The following is a 21,977-nucleotide window of genomic DNA, read 5'->3' as shown; positions in this document are numbered from 1 at the left end:
TCTTACGAAGAAATGCTTAAGTTTTGCGAATTACAGTGTCTGGAAACTAGGCACCAGCGAGGTGATCTGATAGAGGTGTACAAAGCCTTGAATGGTTTGAGCATGCTCAATGCTGATGGGATTCTTCCTCTTGCTCAGAATAATCACCTGAGAGGGCATAAATTCAATCGAGGAAAGACAGATGTAGAATAGATGTGCGGAAATTTGCCTTTAGCCAGCGGGTGGTTGGTAGGTGGAACAGACTTCCATCCCTTGTCGTGGAAGTTGATAGCCTAAATAAGTTTAAGGCTCAGCTGGACAGGTATTTCGAACAAACAGAGGGGTGAAGTGGAAGTGGTTATTTTTATTTATTTATGTTATTATTTTTTTTTTTTTTTTTTGGCTGATGCTGCATAAGCTTGCTTTCTTGCATCAAATGCCTCTACTAATGCTAATGCTAAGTCAGCATAGACCAACCAACCATGTTCTTCATACTGAATATTTGTTAACAAATTCAAGTTCTAATACGTTTCTTTCAAATGCACAGAGTGAGCTACTGGCATTGACCCATATTTATTTCCATTCCAGAGCAACACACCTTTGAGACTCCTCTGATGAGTCAAAAGTCTCCATTGTGTAGGATTATAACTAATTCCTAAATAGTTCGTTGTCATTTATATTACTGCAAAAAACCATAGAATAGTCCTCAGAAAAGAAGGGGACTAGTTCTTGTTCTCTGTGTCTGTACCATGAGAAAAGTGTCCCATGTACTCAAAGATTTTTTGAGTACATGGGACAGTTCTGCAGATTCCTTTGGTAAATTTAAGTCTCTTGCTACTTCATGCTGTGAAAACAGTTGAGGACTGGACTCAATGCTTGCAGGTCTGTAGACTTTAGTTTCATCTTCAGAAGCTTCACTTTCAACACTTTCTGCTGCTACATTCTCCAATAAAAGTGTTGGGAATGGAATCGGCAGATTATCTCCACATGGGACTGATATAATGGAATATTAGGATACACAGTGCCCTTCTTACTCTCTGCACTGTATCCCTCTACATTAACCAAGCAAAAGTAAGTCATCACTGGTTTATAGGATTCTGCCACATGGTAGAAATAATTGCAAATGGCATAGCTTTGTCTTTGCTTGAAGAATACATAATTCCCACAAATATAACAAAATAAGTTCAGATTTTTCAAACAGTTGCGTGAAGATATTTTGCTCACATTTTAGCACAAGTTTGACACAACCTCAAAAATAAACTGAGCTCACACTGATAAACACTGCCACATCGAACTCTCAAGGTCAAGAAACAAATGGCTGAAAGCAGTGTTGCCAACATGTAAAGCTTCAGTTTACAAATTCCCGGCATTTACTCCTAACTTAATACATTCAATAATACAACTTGTGGCATCAGCTTAAGTGATTTGTAAAAAAACAGTGTGTGATAGAAAAAAAAAAAAAAAAAAAAACCACACACAATAATAATAATACAACTCAAATACAATAAAATAATAATAAAAGTAATTAATTCAACTGTAGAAAACAATCATCCAATAAATCCACAAAAGTCTTGTTAGTGTGTGAGTGACCAATCAGTTCCAGTTTATATCTGGGAAATTAAAATCCCTATTATAAGACAAATCTGATTTACTGGCCCACCCTTTTCTGTGTAAACAACATCTACTTTAAAGTAGGTGTTGTTTACACAGAAACAACCCGACCAACACCTACTTTAAAGTAGGTGTTGGTTGGGACATCAAAGGCAGATATTGTTGGGATGTCAGAGACGTGGTGTCACACAGATATAAATAAGGAATGCAGAACTGGAATTTGGGGAGTAAAATGGTTACATAAATGATACAGGATAGGAAAGGAGGAGGGGTTATCCTGTTAGTTGAGAAACAAAGTCTAAGGAAATGCACCCAGCTGACATACGTGGACAGTGCAATGTTGAGTCAATTTGGGATGACATAAGCACCGGGAAAGCAAAATTGAGAGGAGGAGTGTGTTATAGGTCAAATGACTAATGAGTACAACTGTACAGAGAAATAGAGCGGGTCAGTAAATCAGATTATCTTATAATGCGGGGGATTTTAAATTTCCAGACAGACTGGAACTTGTGGGTTGCCATTCGCACACTAGCAAGATTTTGTGGATTTATTCGAAGATTGTTTTCTATAGCAAAATGTTCGAGGTGCAACCATGGGGGGGGGTAAGTAATACTCTTGATCTGACTATTAGTAGTATTTATTCATGCATTAAGAAACTGAACATAAACAAACCACTAGTGGCAGTGATAAGTGTACTGATGTGAGATTTACTCAAAGATGTAACTACTATCACGGGTAAAAAGAAGGGTTTTTGCTTTCATTGAGTTGACTACAGTGGTCTCAGACAGTTTTTAAATTCTATACAGTGGGACAAACTGATAATGTTACCAACAGCAAATTCTAAATGGGAAGCATTCAAGGAAGTAATCTTGGAAGCCACTAGACTTTTTGTAGTAACTAAGAAATACTGTTCAAGGTTTGGGCTTAAATGGATTTTGGATAAACTGATGAGACACGTGGCAGAGAAGAAAAATGCATGGGTTGCATATAAATTATCAGGAGACACAGACACCTATGTTAGACATAATCTTGTAATCAAGTCACAAAGGAGGTTAGACAAGTGAAGGCAGATTATGAGAAATCTTTGGCAAAGGATGCAAAGAAAAACAGGAAAGACTTTTTACTTATGGAAATTTTAGAAGAAGGGGATGAAACAGATTGGTACACTGATATCCATGGTTCGACTGTTGATGATTCTGCACAGGTAGCTGACAAACTGAATGAGTATTTTGTATCTACATTCACACAAGGAATTCTGTAATAACTGAGAGCAAGGAAGTGGAGGCGAAATTGTTGAAGTTAAACATAAGAAAGGCCTCTGGGGTGGATGGGAGCTATCCAGTTATATTAAATGAGGCAGCAAAGGAAGTCAGCAAACCATGGGGCATGATAATGACAGAATCTTTGGAATCAAGGGACTGGAGATGTGCAAATGTATCCCCAATTTGTAAAGGGGGATTAAAAGGTGACATGAGTAATTACAGACCTGTTAGTTTAACTTCTCTTCTGGGGAAAATAATGGAGTTGTTGGTAAAAGAAGCACTGCAGGATCATCTAGACAAGGCTGCAGTTATAGTTCAGACACAGCATGGGTTTGTTAAGGGAAAGTCTTGTCTGACCAATCTGACAAGATACTATGATGTCACAAAGAAACTAGATGCAAAAAATAATTCTGATATCATACACTTGGATTTTAGGAAAGCTTTTGATACTGTTGCACATGGAAGACTACTATACAAATTGGAGCAGAATGGCATTAAGGGCAAGTTGCTGATATGAATAAAGGAATGTTAGAGTGGGAGAAGACAGTGGTAATCAATGGAAACTGATCTTCATGGACTAATTTTATTAGTCCATGAAGATCAGTTTGGGCTTAAATGGATTTGTTGCCCCCCAGGGTTCCGTGTTGGGCCCATTGTTGTTTTTTGTATTTATCAATGAGATTGATGAAGGTATATCAGGCTTACTGTATAAGTCTGCAGACGATACAAAGGTTGGTAGAGCTGATAATGACAGTAAGCTACTGCAACAGGATCTAGAAAAGCTGAGATGTGCTGAGAGGTGGAAATTAAAGTTTAACACTGGCAAATGCAGAGTACTGCATATGGGTAGCAGTATTTCCAGAGTAACATACCAACTGTGCGATACTACACTCAGGATAGCGGAGAATGAAAAAGACCTGGGGAGAATTGTTTAGTCAGCTATGACGTTTTCTGAGTAGTGCAGACAAGCTGCAAGAGTAGCCCATGGGGACTTGTCAATGAAGTACAGGAATTTTTCTAGCAGGGATAAAGAGGCAATTATCCCCTTGTATAAGGCAATATTCAGCCCACACCTTGAGTACTACATACAGGTCTGTAGGCCTCATTTTAGGGAAAATGTAGAGCTGCTGGAACAAGTACAGAGAAGGGCAACGAGATTGGTGAGTGGAACAAAGTGTTGCTCTTACCAAGAAAGTCTTAAGTTCTGAAAACTGCAGCGTGTAGACTAAGCACCTGCAAGGTGATCTGAATGAGGTGTATAAGACCTTGAATGGTTTGAGCTAGCTCAATGCTGATGGGATTCTTCCTCTTGCTCAGATTACACACCTGAGGGGACAAATTCAAATTGAGGAAAGACAGTTGTTGATATAGATGTGTGGAAATTTTTGCCTTTAGACAGTGGGTAGTTGAGAGCTTAAATAAATTCAAGGCAGAACTAGACAAACTTTTGGAGTGAATGGCTGGGTGATAAGGGAAGGGGATTTTTTTTTTTTTTTTTGGGTAGATGCTGTATAAGTTTGCTTTCTTGCATCATATGCCTCTAATAATGCTGACTCATGACATCAATTTAAGCGATTTGTGAAAAATGGTACGCGATAGAAAAAAATGAATCATTTCTAAAATCAGTGAAAAAAAAACTGAGTTAAAAACAACTATTAGTTTACAAACATCAAACCATGCAAACTGGTGTATCCTACATAAAAATAAAATATAATCAATAAAGGGCAGATTTTCATTGAAAGTTAATCTTTATTTCATTAAAAAAAGAATTACCTGATGCTTGAAGCTCTGTGTATTTCCAAAACCAGATGAGAGTATATGAGGTCCTTGAAAACCAGGTCCATAATAATTTCCTGAAGAAAATGCATGATCTACAGGATGCTCATAGCTTAAGTCTTCTACAAGGCTACTTGGGCGAACTTTATTTTTATTTATGGTACCATAACCATCCATTTCTGCCACAGTGCCATCACGCACAGAGATTGATTGGAGATCAACTAGAAAAGATAATGTTAAAATAAAAGTAAATAAACAAATACTATTTTTTTTTTAAATATTTTACAAGATCATTTTTTGTAGTTCAAAAATATAATTTTAAATTAAATTTCCAACCTAAAGCATCTTCAAGTTCCATATTATTACGCCTCAAAGCATTTTCAATGTCTTCTTTCTAAAAGAAAGATCAAAAGATTAAAAAAGTCACAAACAACATAATACGAATGGGGTTTCAATTTTCATTTATGATATAAAATACAGTAAACCTCATAAAATCTAGTCTAATGAAACTTTATAAATATTAGCAAGCACAAAAGTTGTGCTTGCTAATATTTATAACAATGAGTACTTAAGCCTTTCTGATTTAACTAAATTACTTTCATTCATTTTTCCAATTGTCAAAGGACTGAAGAAGTTTGGTTTATATTTTTAAATATAAGATGATATTATGCATTGTAAACTTCAAGACTATTAATTAAAAAGTTAAGAAACTTGTTCAATCACAGAGACAAGATAGTTACCATAATTAAAATTAACTGTAGACAATATTTAAAAAGAATAAGATTTTCTTTAAGCAACTTCATCCCATCATAGAGTAAACATTAAGAATCACCTCAGTAAGAGTGAAAACAAATCATATCCAGGCATCAATATCAGTGTTTAAGTTATGTTTCTTTAGATTACTTAACTAGGCAGGGGATTAATTCAGCATTTACATCCACTCTTTAATTCTTATACCATTGCAATCAAAATTCAGACTTTCTTGGTTGTTGTTGTTGTTTGGTTTTTAGGAGCATTAGCAACTAAGGCCATATTGCTCCGGAATATGCGGTGGTCATTCCCTGACCTTTCCGCATCCTCCATATTTGGTGGTGATGGGCTCGAACCCCGGTCTAATCAAGAAGCGTGTGGTACGCACTGCTGCTCCTTCCCACATGGCTACGGAGGCGCCAACTTTCTCGGTGTAATTTGTCTGATGAAGAAATCTGACAATTTCTTTTTCTCTTTAGTTTGTAATTCAGTTAAATTTTCAGGGCTTATCAACAGTTTAATTCATTATCTAAAGCTCTAAGGGTGTGTCATGTGTACATATTTTTATGCTTTGAGCTTCATTTACTAGGGTATATGATGGTATGAACCAGAGCTCTAATGCTCAATACATTCAACATTGATACCAATGTTTGTAAAGGAATAAGAGAAGTTTACCTCAATATGATATGTAGAACACTTCCATATGATACTCTCCAGAAATTAAAACGAAAACAATTAAAAAAATCGAAAATCTTACATTATAGTAAAAAATAATTAAAAATAAATTGAACACAATTAAAAATTTATTTAAAGAAAAAATTGCAAAACGATTTCCTTCCTGAAGCTGACAATGCTTTTCAACCGTATGTCGTGATCACAGGAATGAAAATGACCAAATAGAAATGAACCTTAAATAGGAATAATTTGTCTTTGCGCATGTACATAAAATCTCATGAATCAGAGATTAGATATGGCCGGCAAACATTAAGAGAATTCTCATTAATTTAATTTCGACAGTTTCTGCAATTAATAGTTTTGTAAATTACACTGGACACTAAGTATTTTGGCCTCGTTAAAAAAAAGTGCGCTTTTCGTTAACGGCATGAAAGGCTAATTCTGACACTGCCGAATGAGAAGCACGAATTGAGGCCGCATGTTGATTAACACGAAAATTCAAAGGAAAACGCATTGAACCCTGGTAAGACGAGTCGCAATTGCACCAAGAAATGTTGTCCAGGTCATTTATTTGTGTTGTGAACGAGGAAAGGACTGAGCGATTGTTCAGTATAGTGTGTAATTTCCGTACTGGCCTGGCCACAAATTTTTTTTTTAGATTCTTAAAAAAATTCCGAATTTAAAATTGTGGCCAGGCCAATATGGAAATTACACACTATACTGAACAATTGCTCAGTCCTTTCGTCATTTGCAACACAGATAAATATCTAGTATACAGCATTTCTTGCGGGGATTTGGGACTCATTGATTGCAACTGCATTTGGAATACAGTGTTCAAGACCTTTAAAAAAAAAAAAAAGGCTTCTTGAAAGGGTCCAAATATACACAGATATCACCAAGTGAACTTTTCAACAGATCTCACCAAGCAGGTTGCCTGCTTGGTGAGGAGAAAATATAATGAATAAGAGAAAAATTTTTTACTTATGATTGCAGAATAGGGACCATAAATGAGTGCTTAGGGAAATTCAAAGTCTGCTGGATAGGTACTATGTGGGGTAGGAATCATCATAGGTAGTTTATTTTTTAATAATAATAATAATTATTTTTTTTGGCCATGCAGGAACTTATTTACACCATATGCTAATATTAACATAAGTTTTAATAAACTAGTTACCAAACAGAATTTAGAAAGTACTTGTGTAAGGAATTACCTTGAAATTCATTTCAGAAAGAATGCGAAACTGCTTGCTTGCCCATATCAGATCCTTGCTAAGTGGTTTACCACCCTAAACAAGAAAAAATAAAATAAAATAAAATAATAAATAAAATAACACACTAAACCTACACAAGGCTCATGACACAAAATGGCTAATACTGAATATTACTATTATTAAAATCCTTACTGCCACTGATATAAACAACAGCACCAACCGATGTACCATGATCCATATATATAGTTATTTGTAAGTGGTCAATAAAATAAAGTGCTGTAAAAAGCAAAGGCACGTGAAATTGACCATTCAAAACTGGCAGGCTGATTGAACTCTGAGCTGTTTACAGCAATGCTATTAAGGATCAGTTTTATTTGTTATTTGCTTGCAATAATACTGAAATTTAGGCATGTCTACTGGAGACAATGCACAAAGAATAAATGCCATAAACTGCAATGAATTGACAGATTATTTCTGGCGCACATACCCTTTGTGTGCACGGTCTCACACAAGGTAAACATTTAAATAAGGAACAGTTAGTGCTTAGAAAGAATTAAATTAGGGGACTCTGGTGCAGAAGCAACAGCCTCAACTGGAGAAACCAACTAGAACTGTTCAAGAATCAGCTGGAATTCCTCCGATTTTCAAAAGGCAAATCCTTTCCAATGGAAAGTTGATGATGATATTTGGTTTTCAGGAGCATTAGCAACTAAGGCCATATTGCTCCGGGGATATGCGGTGGTCATTCTCTGACCTTTCCGTATCCTACATATTTGGTGGTTATGGGCTCAAACCCCGGTCTAATCAAGAAGTGTGTGCTACGCACTGCCACTCCTGCCTACGGAGGTGCCTCCAATGGAAAGGCAGTGAAACAATTTTATGGTTTAAAAGGACTTTGCTGGGATAGTACTTTTTCTGCATCTGTCAAAATTAAATAAATAAATAAATAAAAATCACACTTTCCCCCACCAATAAAAAGTGACGATTCAATTCTTCTTTGATTTCAGCAAACTTCACCTTGGTTAACTTGACAGATAATTTACATTACAGCATGCTATCTGAAGGTAAACGTAATGAAATCTTCCCTTCTGTTACTCTAATTTTCATAAATGAAATTGACAAGGGTATCCAAGAGGAGCTGTCAAAGTTTGCAGTTTGCGATGATCTGAAGTCGGGAAAGGTGGTTAACAATTTATGCCTGGCCATGATGCTTCAAAAAAGACTGTTTGGTTGCACACATGGTCTGAAAAATGATAACTGAAGTTTAATGCTTTTAAATGTAAGGTGAAATATGGAATCCTGTCCATAAATTGTAGAACCTCTGCCAGTAGGGATAAGGATGTCATCATCCCTCTATACAAGATTACGGTTAGACTGCATTTAGAATATTATATCAGGTCTGGAGACAACCTAAAAAAAAAAAAAAAAATTCTGGAGGAGGCTCAAAAGAAGAGCAACCAGATTAGCAATGAGTGGAAAATTAATGCATACATGAAGAATGGATTAAGAGGTTTGGGCTACAAAATGAGACAAGGGGAGAGATCTGATTGAAGTTCCTAAGGCAGTGAAGGGGTTGAGTAAATTGAATGAGGAAGGTATCACACCTTGTAGCTGATATAAAAATCAAGGAACACAAATATAAAATATCAAGAATAAAAAAAAAGAAAAAGATTAAATCTCATCAAGCTCACACATGGATAGCAGGTTAACAAACGCCGGAAATTGCCTCTGAATGTGGCAAGCAGAAGCAGTAAGTCTGAATAAATTCAAAGTGGAATTAGAATATGAATTGATATATTGCAGGGGTCAGGGAACAGGGGTAAAAGTAAAAATTTTGGGGGGAACGAAAGTTCAGAAAAAATAAAATTAATAAAATAAAAATAATTAATTTAAAATTTTCCCTTTTCAGTTAGTTTTTTCTATCCTTCAAAATACATCAAATAGAAAAAGGAAATACCCGGCAGAGTTCCTCAATTATGGTTTTACAGAAATAGAAGACAAAGGACAAATGAAGCCACAATGTGTCATTTGTTTGAAAGTGCTGAATGCGGAGTCTTTCAAAAAAGAATCAATTGAAGAGACACTTGGATAATTTGCACTCATATCTTTCTTCCACACTGCAGGAATACATTGAGAATTTGGAAAGAACTATCAAAAGGCAAAGATTGGAAAACAATTGATCAATGTTCAGCATCAAGAGCTAGTTTTGAAGTGGCTCGGTTGATTGCCCAAAACAAGAAGCCATATACCATTGGTGAAGAATTGGTCAAACCTGCGGCTGTGAAAATGGCAGAAATCATGTGTGGCCAGAAAGAAGCCATGCGACTGTATTCAGTGCCTTTGTCTGCAAGAGCTGTGAAAGAAAAAATTATCTTAGCAAAAAATGTGAGGGAACAAGTGATTTCTTCAGTCAAAGAGAGCAAACATTTTGCTCTATTCAACTTGATGAGACTACTGATGTCAGTAGAATTCGCAGCTGATGGTGTATGTTCAATACAGGGGAACCGATGTAACCGAAGAAGAAATGTTTTTCTCTGTTCTCCTCTTGAGTCAAGAGTTTGCGGAATCGATATTTTCAATAAAGTTGATGCATATTTCAAAACACAGGCATTGATTTAAAGTGGAAAAACTGTATTGGTGTGTCTGTTGATGGAGCTCCAGCCATGTTGGGTCAAGTTAGTGGCTTTTCGGCTTTGGACAAAAAAAACAAAATCCAAAAATTGAAGTTACTCATTGTATGATCCATCGTCAAGCATTGGTTGTGAAACAGTTGGAACCTGAACTGGAAATTGTCATGAATGATGTAATTAAAATTGTCAATACTGTCAAAGGACATGCACTAAACACGTGGTTATTTTGTAATTTATTTATGTGAGAATGGGAGGGGCTGAATATTCAACACTCCTTTTCCATACAGATGTGAAGTGGCTTTCAACTGGAAATGTTCTGAATCAAGTGTGGGCTCTCAGAGCTAGCAAGAAATCTTTTTGGTGGATCAAAAGCATGCCTTTGCAGATAAGTCGAGAACCTCCACTTGGCTTGCACATCTCTCATATTTAGCTGACATCTTGCAAGGAAAAAAACATCAATATAATTTCTGCAAGAGAAAAGATTTCAGTATTTGGATCAAAGCTTTTGTACTGGAACCAGAAAGAGGAACAAAATAAGATAGATGCTTTTCCAAAGCTAGCAGAGTTTTTGGAAGATTGTGCAGATCTGTCTTTGTGACATCAAGGAGTCAGTTACAAGGCAATTTGACCAAACACAAGAGTACTTTCCAGAGCTTGATTATCATACTATCAATTGGGTTGTAAAGCCCTTCAACTGTGAACTTGCAAATATATCCAAGGAGCTTGAAGGATTAGCAGAGGCACTTCTTGAACTTTGCTCCAACAGTGAAGCATGCATGGAATTTCAGAAAATCTTTGTTCACAGATCTCTCATCTTTTTGGATGTCAGAAACTGCAAAGGTTTTTAAAATTGCACATGAAGAAGCAACAAAAATACTGCTGCCTTTTGAAACAATCTACCTCTGTGAACAAAGATTTTCTACTCGTATGAATTTAAAAACAAAATACAGAAATCAGTTGGACCCCAAAGACTGCATCCAAATTGCTCTGACATCAAAAAGTCCCGATATCGATGTTGTTTTATTGAAATTGAAAAACACCACTTTTCCAAATCCTGAAGAGGGAGGATGTTTTTAATTAAATGATTTAATTATTTATTCCTTTTTATTAATTTTGTATTTATGTTATTTTTGTTACAAAATGTGTGGCTTTGTATATAGTTATAATTCTATATTTTATTATTATTATTTATTTTTGTTTGTTTAATGTGCACAGCACATTGCCATAGCTGTAAGGCCCTGCACATAAGTTTATAAATCAAGTAAAATTAACTTTTTTTTTTTTTTTTACCAAGTGCACATATAACAACTCTTTGACAAACTAACAGGTATTAATTATTAGACAGGACAACTTTATTTACCGGTACTATTTATATACATAAACTTAAATTTAGGAGAAGTATTATAAAATATGTAATAGATGATACTTGGTTGTAAGCAGTGCCATATTAAAAAAAAAAAACAAACGTCTGGGGGTAATATCGTTTAACACAAATAGACTTTGGGGTAATGCCCAAAAAAGTTTCCAGACCTCTGATATAGTGTCTTATATGAGTGGGAATAGTATGAATGTTATTGTTTTGTTCCAAATGCAGTCTCATCACCTTAGGCAGAGGGACAATGACAATCTTCCTACTTGTGAAGGTCCTAGAAATTATAGAAAGGACACCATGTACTTTCCTAGCTACCAGTTTATTGCGCAGCAAATTTCATACCTTACTGTACCATAATTGCTAAGTCATCATTCTGAACTACTTTTAATTCCTTATCCTTTAGCTTATAATAATTCCTGGATTTCTGTCCCCCAGGTGCAAAACCCTACATTTGGAAACCAACTAGTTGTCATTTTCCACACCATATCTGCAACCAAATGAGGTCATTTTGAAGCAGTATGGCTTGGTTCTAGCCGTTAAATTTAACAGCTTCCTTTGTATTCCCCTCACTTATTGTTAAAGAAGATTAGACATTGGAGAGTCCACAGCACCAACCTTCCAGAAATTACCGTAGGAACTTCTCTTGTTTATAAGAATATCCATTCATGACTACCACTATCTATTTTCTTTTAGCCAGCCCTCCATACCCAAAACCAACAAAAGATCTTACCAGTAATTCCAATTTTCTCCAGTTTATATAATACCCTTTCATGTAAAATGGTATGATTATTTACTGAAGTAAAGGAAAATAATGTCAAAACTATTTCTTGCATCCAACTGTTTTATGACCTCATAATAATAAATCAGCATGCACATAAGTATTTTTTTTTTTTTATGAAAACCCCAAACACAAGAGGTATTAGTACTTATAGTACTTAGTGCCGTGCTTGGGTTGAGAAGACGAAAGAAGATATTTGTTGATATTAGACTTGAACTTCTGTAGACTGTAATTTTCAGGAAATATGTATGAAGGAAGGTTGTTCCAGAAAATGGCAGTTGAATGAATAAACAAGGAAGATGAAAAGTTGGTTATGCGAGTTTGAAGTTGGACAGTAAATGGATGTTGGCTGGTGACAGCACATGTTCAGACTGGTTTGAAAGAGAGAGAGAGAGCAGGAATTATAGAAACCAATTCAGAAGAACTGGAATTACCTGTAGAAAGGCATGCAGCAGAAACAGTACGTCTCTGAAAGACTCTGTTATAGATGAGTCATTAAATGCCTAACTGCCCTCTTTTGAACAGAATCTAGAAACCTGAGAGAGGTTTTGGGTGCACTGCCCCAGATGTGGGAACAATATTCCAAGGTAGGGTGGATTTGCGATTTGTACAGAGTGAACAGCTGTTTGGAAGAAAAGTAACGTTGAGAGTAAAAGAGAACACCAATTTTTTAGAAGCAGAGGAAGTAATATTCCTAATGTGCTTGTGCCAAGAGAGATTAGAAGTCAGGGTAATCCCCAAAAGAGATATATCATCTTGCCTAGAAATCAGAGGGTCACCAAAGACAAGCATAGGAGCTGAAGAATCCTTTTTGCAAGATACAAGACAGGACTGAGTTTTAGAAGGATTAAAATCAACTAAGTTGTCTTTGTCCCACTGAAGATTACCTGGAGATCAGCATTTAAGGAATTGGTAGCGGATATTCGAGAAGTTGAAGTTGATTGAGCATGGCAAGGTTTCCCAAACTGGAAAGTGGAATGTAATGTGCTATCATCAGCAAAACTATGGATAGGATTTCTGGTCAATGGAAGAAGGTCATTAATATACAAGAGGAAAAGAGTGGGGGGAAAGAACTGAACCATGGGGGACACCGGCATTAGTGGAGAAGTTAGAAGACAGAGAGCCATCTACAATCACCCTCAGTGAGCAATCAGAGAGAAAACTGGATAACCTTTATTTAGAAGACCTTTATGCCAAACACGATCGAAAGAATTTGAGATGTTGAGAGCAACTAGTCGTCGACTTACAACCTATGCGACTTACGACCGGCCGTGACTAGGCGTAGAAATGAAGGTATGTACAGTATCGCTAAATAAAAGATGAAAACATTACTGTATTTAAAATGAAAAATAAAAGATGATAAAAATTTAAAAGATTATAAAAATAAATTATAAAGATGATAAAAAGATTAGAAAGGTTAAAAAATACTGTTAATAAATATATGGCCGACATACGACCAGATCGACTTACGACCTGTCAGTCAGAACAGAAATCGGTCGTAAGTTGACGACCAACTGTACTTGTGTTTCACTGAACTCTTCTATAGAATTTGTCCATAAATGGGTAACATAAGCCAAAATATCACCAGTGGATTGACACTGACGGAATCCATAGTGGTGACTGTTGACCAGACGGAAGGATTCTAGGTAATTCAGGAGTTGGCAGTTAATTGATTTCTCCATTACTTTAGAAAGAGTAGAAGTAATTACTAAGGGACGATAATAGGATGGGAGGGATTTGTCACCCTTTTTTAGGAACTGGTTGGATATGAGCAAATTTCCAAGCAGAAGGAAAAACACCTTTGGAATAAGAAAGTGAAAAAAGGCAGCAAAGAACAGGAATAAGTTCAGTAGCATAGGTTTTGAGAACAAGTGGCGAAATACTATCATGACCTGGAGTTTTCTTAGCATCAAAATCCTTCTGACATCCTTTTGACGGAAAACCACAGGAGGCATTCAATGGAGTGTGTTGGGAATGGTGGGAGGTGTTTTACCAAGATCATTAATACACGAGTTGGAAGAAAAATGGGATGCTAGCAGATCAGCTTTATCCTTGGCTGAAGTGACAACAGAACCATTTGGTTTTGACAGAGGTGAGAGCAGAGATGGGTAAAAGTTGCAGCCATTAGCTTTGGCAAGGGACCAGAATGCTCAGCTACCATTAGGGCAAGTAGCAAGTTTTCTACTCTTAGTCTGTTCAAAATCTAGTTTGGACTGATTAATAACTGCTTTACAATTGTTGCGAGCTTCGGTGTAGGCAGAAAATGAAACAAGCTAATTACGATATGCAACATTCTCTTGAACAGCCTTAGCACATTGAAAATAATATAGGCATGATAATATGCCTACCGCCTACATTCCCTACTATCCGGGTATGTCGGGCCAAATTTCAAAAATTCTCCGGGAATACCGCATAAAATGCATTCCACTACCAGGTAGGAGCTTGCGTTCTCGAGTTTCTAATGTGAAAACTCAGGTCTCCCTTCTTTCAGCAGTGTGGTATACCACATCACTTGCAAAGATTGTGGCAGCTGCTACATAGGGGAAAGCTCGAGACCCATTCAAGACTGCCTTGCAGACTATAACAGTTCAATTTGCCTTGGTGAGACTGGCCAATCCGTAATCGTGGAACACTTCTGGTCGACCCACCATGACCTTAACTCCGAGTGCGATTACGAAGTGATGGACCAATCCCGACACTTTCGCTAGAGCCTTTTGGCTAGAGTCGCTTAACCCGAGCCAGGTCCGCCCTGTTTTTGTCTAATTTTTAACCCTAACTCGAAAGTTGCTCCCCCCGAAGAAAACTAATAATTTTCATAATTTCTACTCAATTTTCCAAATTGAAACTCTCAATATACATAAACAGAAGTATATTCTTTGATTTCCTACCTTTATCGCTCAGCAAAAACTATTAATTCACTCTAAAACAGCAAAAATGTACGATCACATTTCAATTTATTAAATTTTGATGTCGGCAAAACAAGATCCAAGCTTTGAAAATAAAACGCGTTACAGCATTAGTTCAAAAATTTGCGCGTCAGCTCGGCGCCTCTGGCTAAAACGAATCAACGCACGCAGAGAGATAGACTGGTCAAGCTTACGTCATTAGGGTTACCAAGGTGATCCAAGGAGAAAATGAAACTGTAAACAACTTTCGTGGAAAACAAACAGTTGAGCATCATTACTTGCGAACACTAATTTGCATGGCTCACTCACAACAGTAGCTTTATTGCTTTTCGTAATTGTTGTACGAAAGAATTGCAACGAATTGGTTTTGAAAAACTAAAATATTGCATTTCCTTTCTTCAATATGTATTATCTACTAAAAAAAATCAAGGAAATTCATCTACTGGAAGCTATACTGGAAACGGAAAGAAAAAAAACTGATCACTACAATGCGCATTTCATAAAAAAAAAAGTTCGCTTTATTGTAATTGTTTCTAGAGGACTAAATCGGAACAGCAGTTTCATGGATGTATATTTGATCTTCTTACGAAATTTCAAGAAAATATTTCTATTCATAGCTGCGTTATAAACTTTGAAAACTGATATCGAAGGAACTTCACATGCATCTCACCTGGTGTACAAACGAAAAAAAAAAAAAAAAAATGCGCAGCTAGTAACAGATTGTGAGAACAATCCATTACTCGTAGTGAGGGATTGGGAAATTGTAAGTAATTGTTATTGAATACTTCAATATTTCCTTGATATGCATTCGATATCATAAAAAAATTTCCAGAGAAAAATTGAATTTTCATTATCACACAACGCCCGAAAAATTCACCAAAAAATGTCATGTGTTTCAATGTTTGAATTCCATTCTGAGCTGCAAATGTAATTTCACTTCTCTTGCGCTGACAGAGTAGCCGTTCACCGAATGAAGAAAAACAGGGTTCATTTTCATGAAATTTCCAATTCCCTTCTTTCACTTGAGGGAAAAAAAATTCCTTAGGGGAGGGAGTCCACCCTTTCTAGTCCGACCCTGGAGTGAGAGTGAGAGAGAGAGAGAGAGAGAGAGAGAGAGAGAGAGAGAGAGAGAGAAATAAAAAATACCCTTTTGGTGGGGAGAAGGCCAAGAGATTGTCAAAGGTCCAGAGTGCTAACTTTCATTTATTTTATTTATTATTATTTATTTTATTTTATTATATTATTATTATTATTTTTTTTTTTTCTTGTGTTGTTCTAGCAATCCATCCTGGATTGGGGCTTCCCTGGCCCGGGATAGTGCTTCTCCTCTTTTCTCCTTCCCTCTCTTCATCTTATACAAGTTTTTCTTTCCTCCCTGGGAAACTTTTTTTTTTTTGGCTGATGCTGCATAAGCTCATACACTTGCTTTCTTGCATCACATGCCACTACTACTACTACTAGTAGTTCCCCAGGGAGGAGGGCGTGCAGTTAGCAGGGGAGATCTTGCCCTCCTGCTAGGGATGAGTACCTGGAGGCAGTCGTCCAGGTGATCGCTGCTTCCAGGTAGCCAGAATGCCCAAATACAACATCACAATACAGAACACACACATAAGCTCACAAATAGTTTTTCTTTCCTGTCACTTTCTCCCGTGCGGGATGAAAAATTTTTTTCTCTCTCTCTTGCCTTCCTTTTCATCTGTCTTCATCCAACATGGGATATTCCTAAGCGGGATGATTTTTTTTTTTTTTTTTTCACGACACACACTGGCCTTACCCTGACAATGCGTAAAAACTGAACAGAGCAACGAGGCCGAGATGAACTTTTGTTCTAGGAGCCGCCCATACAAAAAATAAATAAAGAAAATAAATAATAATAATAATAAAAAAAAAACAGCATTGCAGCTCTAAGTCAGCTTCATCCTAGGATGCCGAAACTGCAATTGTTTTAGAGAACAATATTTTGCATTTTTACTTTCTAACATTATTTTGCATTATAGCTCTGTTACAATATTTTGCTTCGTTTCTTTATATTATTGCTGTAGGAAATGATATCGGTGTGCACGACGTTTCATCACAGATGCTGGAATTCTAATTAGTCAGTTCATCCTAGGATGCGGAATTACTAATTAGTCCGATTTTGGTCTGGCGCTCATTTGATAAAAAATCCAGAATAATTCCTCTGGAAATATTAGCTAGTGAACTGCATTATAAATTTCAAACATCGCTGTATTGCTTATCCTTTGAGTGACCGCGTGTTTTCGCCTTTTATTGTAGACACTTTCTTCCAGTCAGTAAAATCATTATTATACCTATAAAGTAATTCATTATGTTGGGGCAAACCGTTTTTGCTCCTAATTGATGTAGCACTTTCGAATTTCGCAAAGTGGATTATTTGAACACAACATACATTAGAAGGTCGGTAAAAGAGTTGATAATTGATGGGCAGCATTCCGACAAACAAATTTTCTGTTTATATTCCGTGATGACCACATGGTCAGAGATCCCGAAATATAGAGAGAGGGAGGGAGGGAGGGAGAAAGAGAATACAAGAAACCGCACTGACTCATCTGCCAAAAACCACAGTAAAACAGTAAAAGTGTTGGGGAGTAAGTCTATTTGTCAGCGGAGTTAATCTGTTTATTGCAGCTCAGAACAACTTTATGACCGTGGATAGTGAATTTATTCGGCTTCTGAACTTCTCCCTTTGCAATGACATCAAAGCGTAACAAGCAAATATCTTCTAACAATACTTTTTGAGCACACGTTAGTCGTAATCTGTTAGCTTTTGTATTGTTAGAAATATTGCAGTTTTGTGAACAATACACATTTCAAAAAAGAACGTTATTCATAGCGGATGATTTTTTCTTTTGATGCACCAGTTTTCAAAGTTTATAACGCAGCTAAAAACAGATATTTTCTCGAAATTTGGTTAGAAGATCAAACCCAGGAAACTGCTGTTCCGATATTGTTTACTAAAAACAATTACAATAAAGCAAAATTTTTTTTTTATCAAATGCGCATTGCAGTGTTATCAGTTTTACACCAGTTTTTTCCGTTTCCAACAGATGAATTTCCTTTATCTTCTGTTCGTAGGAGCAATACGCGTTGAAGATAGGAAATACGATCTGTTCACCTTTGATAAACTGTTATTATTACTGTATCGCTGTATTGCTTCTTAGGTCAAAAACAGTAGCTCCCCGGCCGTCTTTTGTTTATTTACACTTCTCCCTTCTGACTCCATGCGAGGGACGAGGTCACGTGATTTATACTTCCCACGCGTCGCTGGTATTCAGGCGGAGTTGTTTATCTGAACTGCTACTCTCTGTGAAAAGAAATTCGCGTGCTTCACACCAAGAAACGAATCAAATGTCGGGTTTCATAAGCTCTAGGCTAATTAGGGTGGGGATAAAAAAATTAATTGAAAAGGCCTAAAAAAATGCATACTTGATGCCACATTTTTGTCATTTGCGTGAAATTCAATAGAAGGTTTTGAAAATTTAAGTGGGAAAATTCAAGAAAACAGTTCTGGCTCCAACTATAGCGAGTTTCAGCTTTGTAATTAGAGTAAAAATTATAGAATTAACTTTCTGAACCCAGTTGGGGTTGGAACGTACCCCAGCGGACGGGAATAAGGACGGGAAAAACAGACGGCAATTCAAATACTATGAATCGCTGCAAGGGAATGAGACTACAAACTATCTTGAAGGCAACTATCTCGAAAACGAATAAATGCTGACAGGAAATCCACACATGTCCATGCAACCACAATGAACAGCAATCTAGTAGTTGAATGTTTAATCTCATGCATCACTACACGCACAACTCTGTATCTGTTAAATTTTGTCTGTAACGACTTCATCCTGTTAGAATTTGCTGATGAAGGGGGCCCATTTCATCCTGAAAGCTACACGCCATTTGTTGTTATCAAAAGTTTTTCACTGGATTATACAGTATTTACCCCTTAGCACATTTATTGGAAAACCAAGGTTTAGATAAAGGACAAGATTTTAAAGTGGAGTGTGGAATAAAAGATTCCATTCCTACAAGAATAATTTCACTGACAACGATCTGAGCAAATGTTGACATCATAAGTTTCAAAACAATAATTCTACCAAGGAAAAGAAATCCCGTGGGTTATCCCATTTTGCATTCTTGTAATGCCGAACAATGAGGTTGGGAATAGCCACGAGAAGAGAATCACCAAGTTGTGATATGAAGTGCCTAAAGGACCTCTCGCTTCAACTGTGTACTTAGAAGGGCTGTTTGTGAGAAACAGATCAAGCGTGTTGGCTGTATGATTAGGATTGTCTGGTATTCTTGTAGGTAAATGAACAATCTGTGCAAGGTCATTAGTAATTGCAAAAGCCTCAGCATCTCGACCAGCTGGGTTGGTGTGAATAGAAAACGGAAGCCAGCTGCAGTTGTGAACATTAAAATCACCAAGGAAAATTACACTGGAGAAAGTCAAGTTGCAAAGAGAGGAAGAGGCAAAGAGCTCCAAGTGGTTAGTGGAGTTGGGAGAACAGTAGAGACAACAGATGAATTTGACACAATGAGGTAGAGAGATTTTAACCCAGAGAAGATCAAAGAGAGGAGATTCCAAATTGCCAAGTCTCTGACAGGGAATATCAGAACGGACATATGCACAAGTACCACCTTTGAGGTGAAAGGAATTAAACAGTGAAGAATTTGGGCAACTGAGATGAGCAGTAGTTGAATCAACTGATAACTGAGATTCTGGCAGAAAAAGTACGTGGGGTTTGGCAGACTGCAAGTGGAAATGGACATTGTTGAGATTAGAACTAAGACCACGTATATTTTTTTTAAATGGTGCCTGCATTGATGTTGTGTTCTGTTTAGTGCCTGCAGTGTAGAAGACAGTTTGTTTGACAGTTCTGAATATTGCTTATAAATTTGGGACAATTTCAGGGGTTATGTAAAAAAAAAAAAAAAAAAAAGTAGATGCCGAGAATCATCAATTTCAAGACAACTGGATGGAGGATTATTATTTTTTTCTTAATAAAGGATTTCCTGTGTTTGCTGTGCAAGGAATCCATATCTGTCAACAAAGAATACAACTTGAAGAGACACTTTACTTCGAGACATGCGAATCACCAAAAAACTGATGGACAACTATGAAAAGATGAAATACAGAAGTTGAAGAACTTGGATACCCAGCAGCAAATGTTGGCAAACAAGCAAAGAATGCAGCACCACAGCATTGTCAAAGCCAGCTTTGTGGTAAGCGAAAAAATTGCTAAGCATTCTAAGTCATTTGGTGAAGGACTGGAGATGTGCAAATGTATCCCCAATTCACAAAGGGGGATCGAAGGGTGACATGGGTAATTACAGACCAGTTAGTTTAACTTCTGTTCCGGGTAAAATAATGGAGTCGCTGGTTAAAGATGCATTGCAGGATCATCTAGACAAGACTGCAGCAATAATTCAGACACAGCATGGGTTTGTTAAGGGAAAGGCTTGTCTGACAAATTTGATAGGATATTATGATGTGGTTACAAAGGAGCTGGATGCAAAAAAGAATTTTGATGTCATATATTTGGATTTCAGGAGAGCTTTTGACACTGTTGCGCACGGAAGACTATTGTACAAATTGGGCAGAATGGTATTAAGGGTAAGTTGCTACAATGGATAAAAGGATGGTTAAGTGGGAGAAGACAGAGGGTAGTAATCAATGGGTGCTGCTCTTCTTGGACTAATGTTATTAGTGAAGTCCCACAGGGTTCGGTGTTGGGTCCACTGTTGTTTTGTATATTTATCAATGATATTGATAAAGGTATGTCAGGTTTAGTGTCGAAGTTTGCAGATGATACAAAGGTTGGCAGGGTTGTTAATGACAGTAATGGCAGTGTGCTACTGCAACAGGATCTAGATAATTTGGGCAGATGGGCTAAGAAGTGGCAACTGAAGTTTAACCTTGACAAATGCAACGTACTGCATATGGGTAGAAGTAACCCCGTGCCAACTGTGTGGTACTACACTTAAGGTGGTAGAAAATGAAAAAGACCTGGGAGTAATTGTGCAGTCAGATATGAAGTTTTCTGAGCAATGCAGACAGGCTGCCAGGGCAGGTCATGGGGTTGTGTCAATGATATATAGGAATTTTGCTAGCAGGGAAAATGAGGTGATTATCCCTCTGTATAAGGCAATGGTCAGGCCACGCCTTGAGTACTGCGTACAGGTCTGGAGGCCTCATTTTAGGAAGGATGTAGATTTACTTGAGCATGTACAGAGAAGGGCAACAAGATTGATGAAGGGAATGAAGGGATCCTCTTATCAAGAGAGGCTTAAGTTCTGCAAATTGCAGTGGCTGGAGACTAGGCACCTGCGCGGTGATCTGATTGAGGTGTATAAGGCCTTGAATGGGTTCAGCACGCCGAATTCTGATGGGATCCTTCCACTTGTTCAGATTACGAACCTAAGGGGGCATAAATTCAAATTAAGAAAAGACAGATATAGATTGGATGTGCGGAAATTTGCCTTTAGCCAGCGGGTGGTTAATTGCTGGAACAAACTTCCATCTGTCGTTGTGGAAGTTGATAGGTTGAATAAATTTAAGGAGGAACTGGACAGGCATTTGGAGGGAATGGTGGGATTTTTTTTTTTGGCTGATGCTGCATAAGCTCATACATTTGCTTTCTTGCATCACATGCCACTACTACTACTACTAATTTATCAAAGAATGTCTGCTGGATGTTGCAAGTATAATATGTTCTTAAAAGAAAAAAAGACTTTGAGAATATTCATTTGTCGAGATGTACTGTTGTCTGACGGATAGAAATTATGGCTGATGATATCGAAAAAAGTTTAAAAGAGAAGATCGCTAGAGTGAAAGCATTTTCAATTGCTTTTGGATGACAGTACCGATGCCTCCGATACAGCACAACTAGCAATATTTCTTCGAGGAGTTGATGCGGATTTCAACATCACAGAAGAATTATTGGCGCTTCGGCCGTTAAAAGGAACAACTACCAGTGAAGATATATTTGAAACAGTCAACAGTCTCGAG

At 37.1% G+C, this 21,977-nt stretch overlaps 1 protein-coding gene across 3 annotated transcripts in view; it reads right to left on the bottom strand.

The window, feature by feature from the left end:
• The window catches only part of LOC150086501 (protein Gawky-like), a 382,156-nt gene that overhangs the window by 128,191 nt on the left and 231,988 nt on the right, over positions 1–21,977 (bottom strand). For all 3 annotated transcript variants that reach the window (XM_090372606.1, XM_090372605.1, XM_090372604.1), the window contains exons 7-9: positions 7,265–7,339; positions 4,965–5,022; positions 4,626–4,849 (exon numbers count right to left, since the gene is read on the bottom strand). In XM_090372606.1, coding sequence (XP_090228732.1) covers positions 4,626–4,849; positions 4,965–5,022; positions 7,265–7,339 — 357 coding nt within the window. The remainder of the gene's footprint in view (positions 1–4,625; positions 4,850–4,964; positions 5,023–7,264; positions 7,340–21,977) is intronic.

The sequence above is a fragment of the Mastigoproctus giganteus genome, chromosome 4 (assembly GCF_048544385.1).
Source record: "Mastigoproctus giganteus isolate SK-2022 chromosome 4, ASM4854438v1, whole genome shotgun sequence".
Taxonomy (NCBI): domain Eukaryota; kingdom Metazoa; phylum Arthropoda; class Arachnida; order Uropygi; family Thelyphonidae; genus Mastigoproctus; species Mastigoproctus giganteus.
Note: the sequence above shows the minus strand (reverse complement) of the source record. Positions and strands in the feature narration are given on the sequence as shown.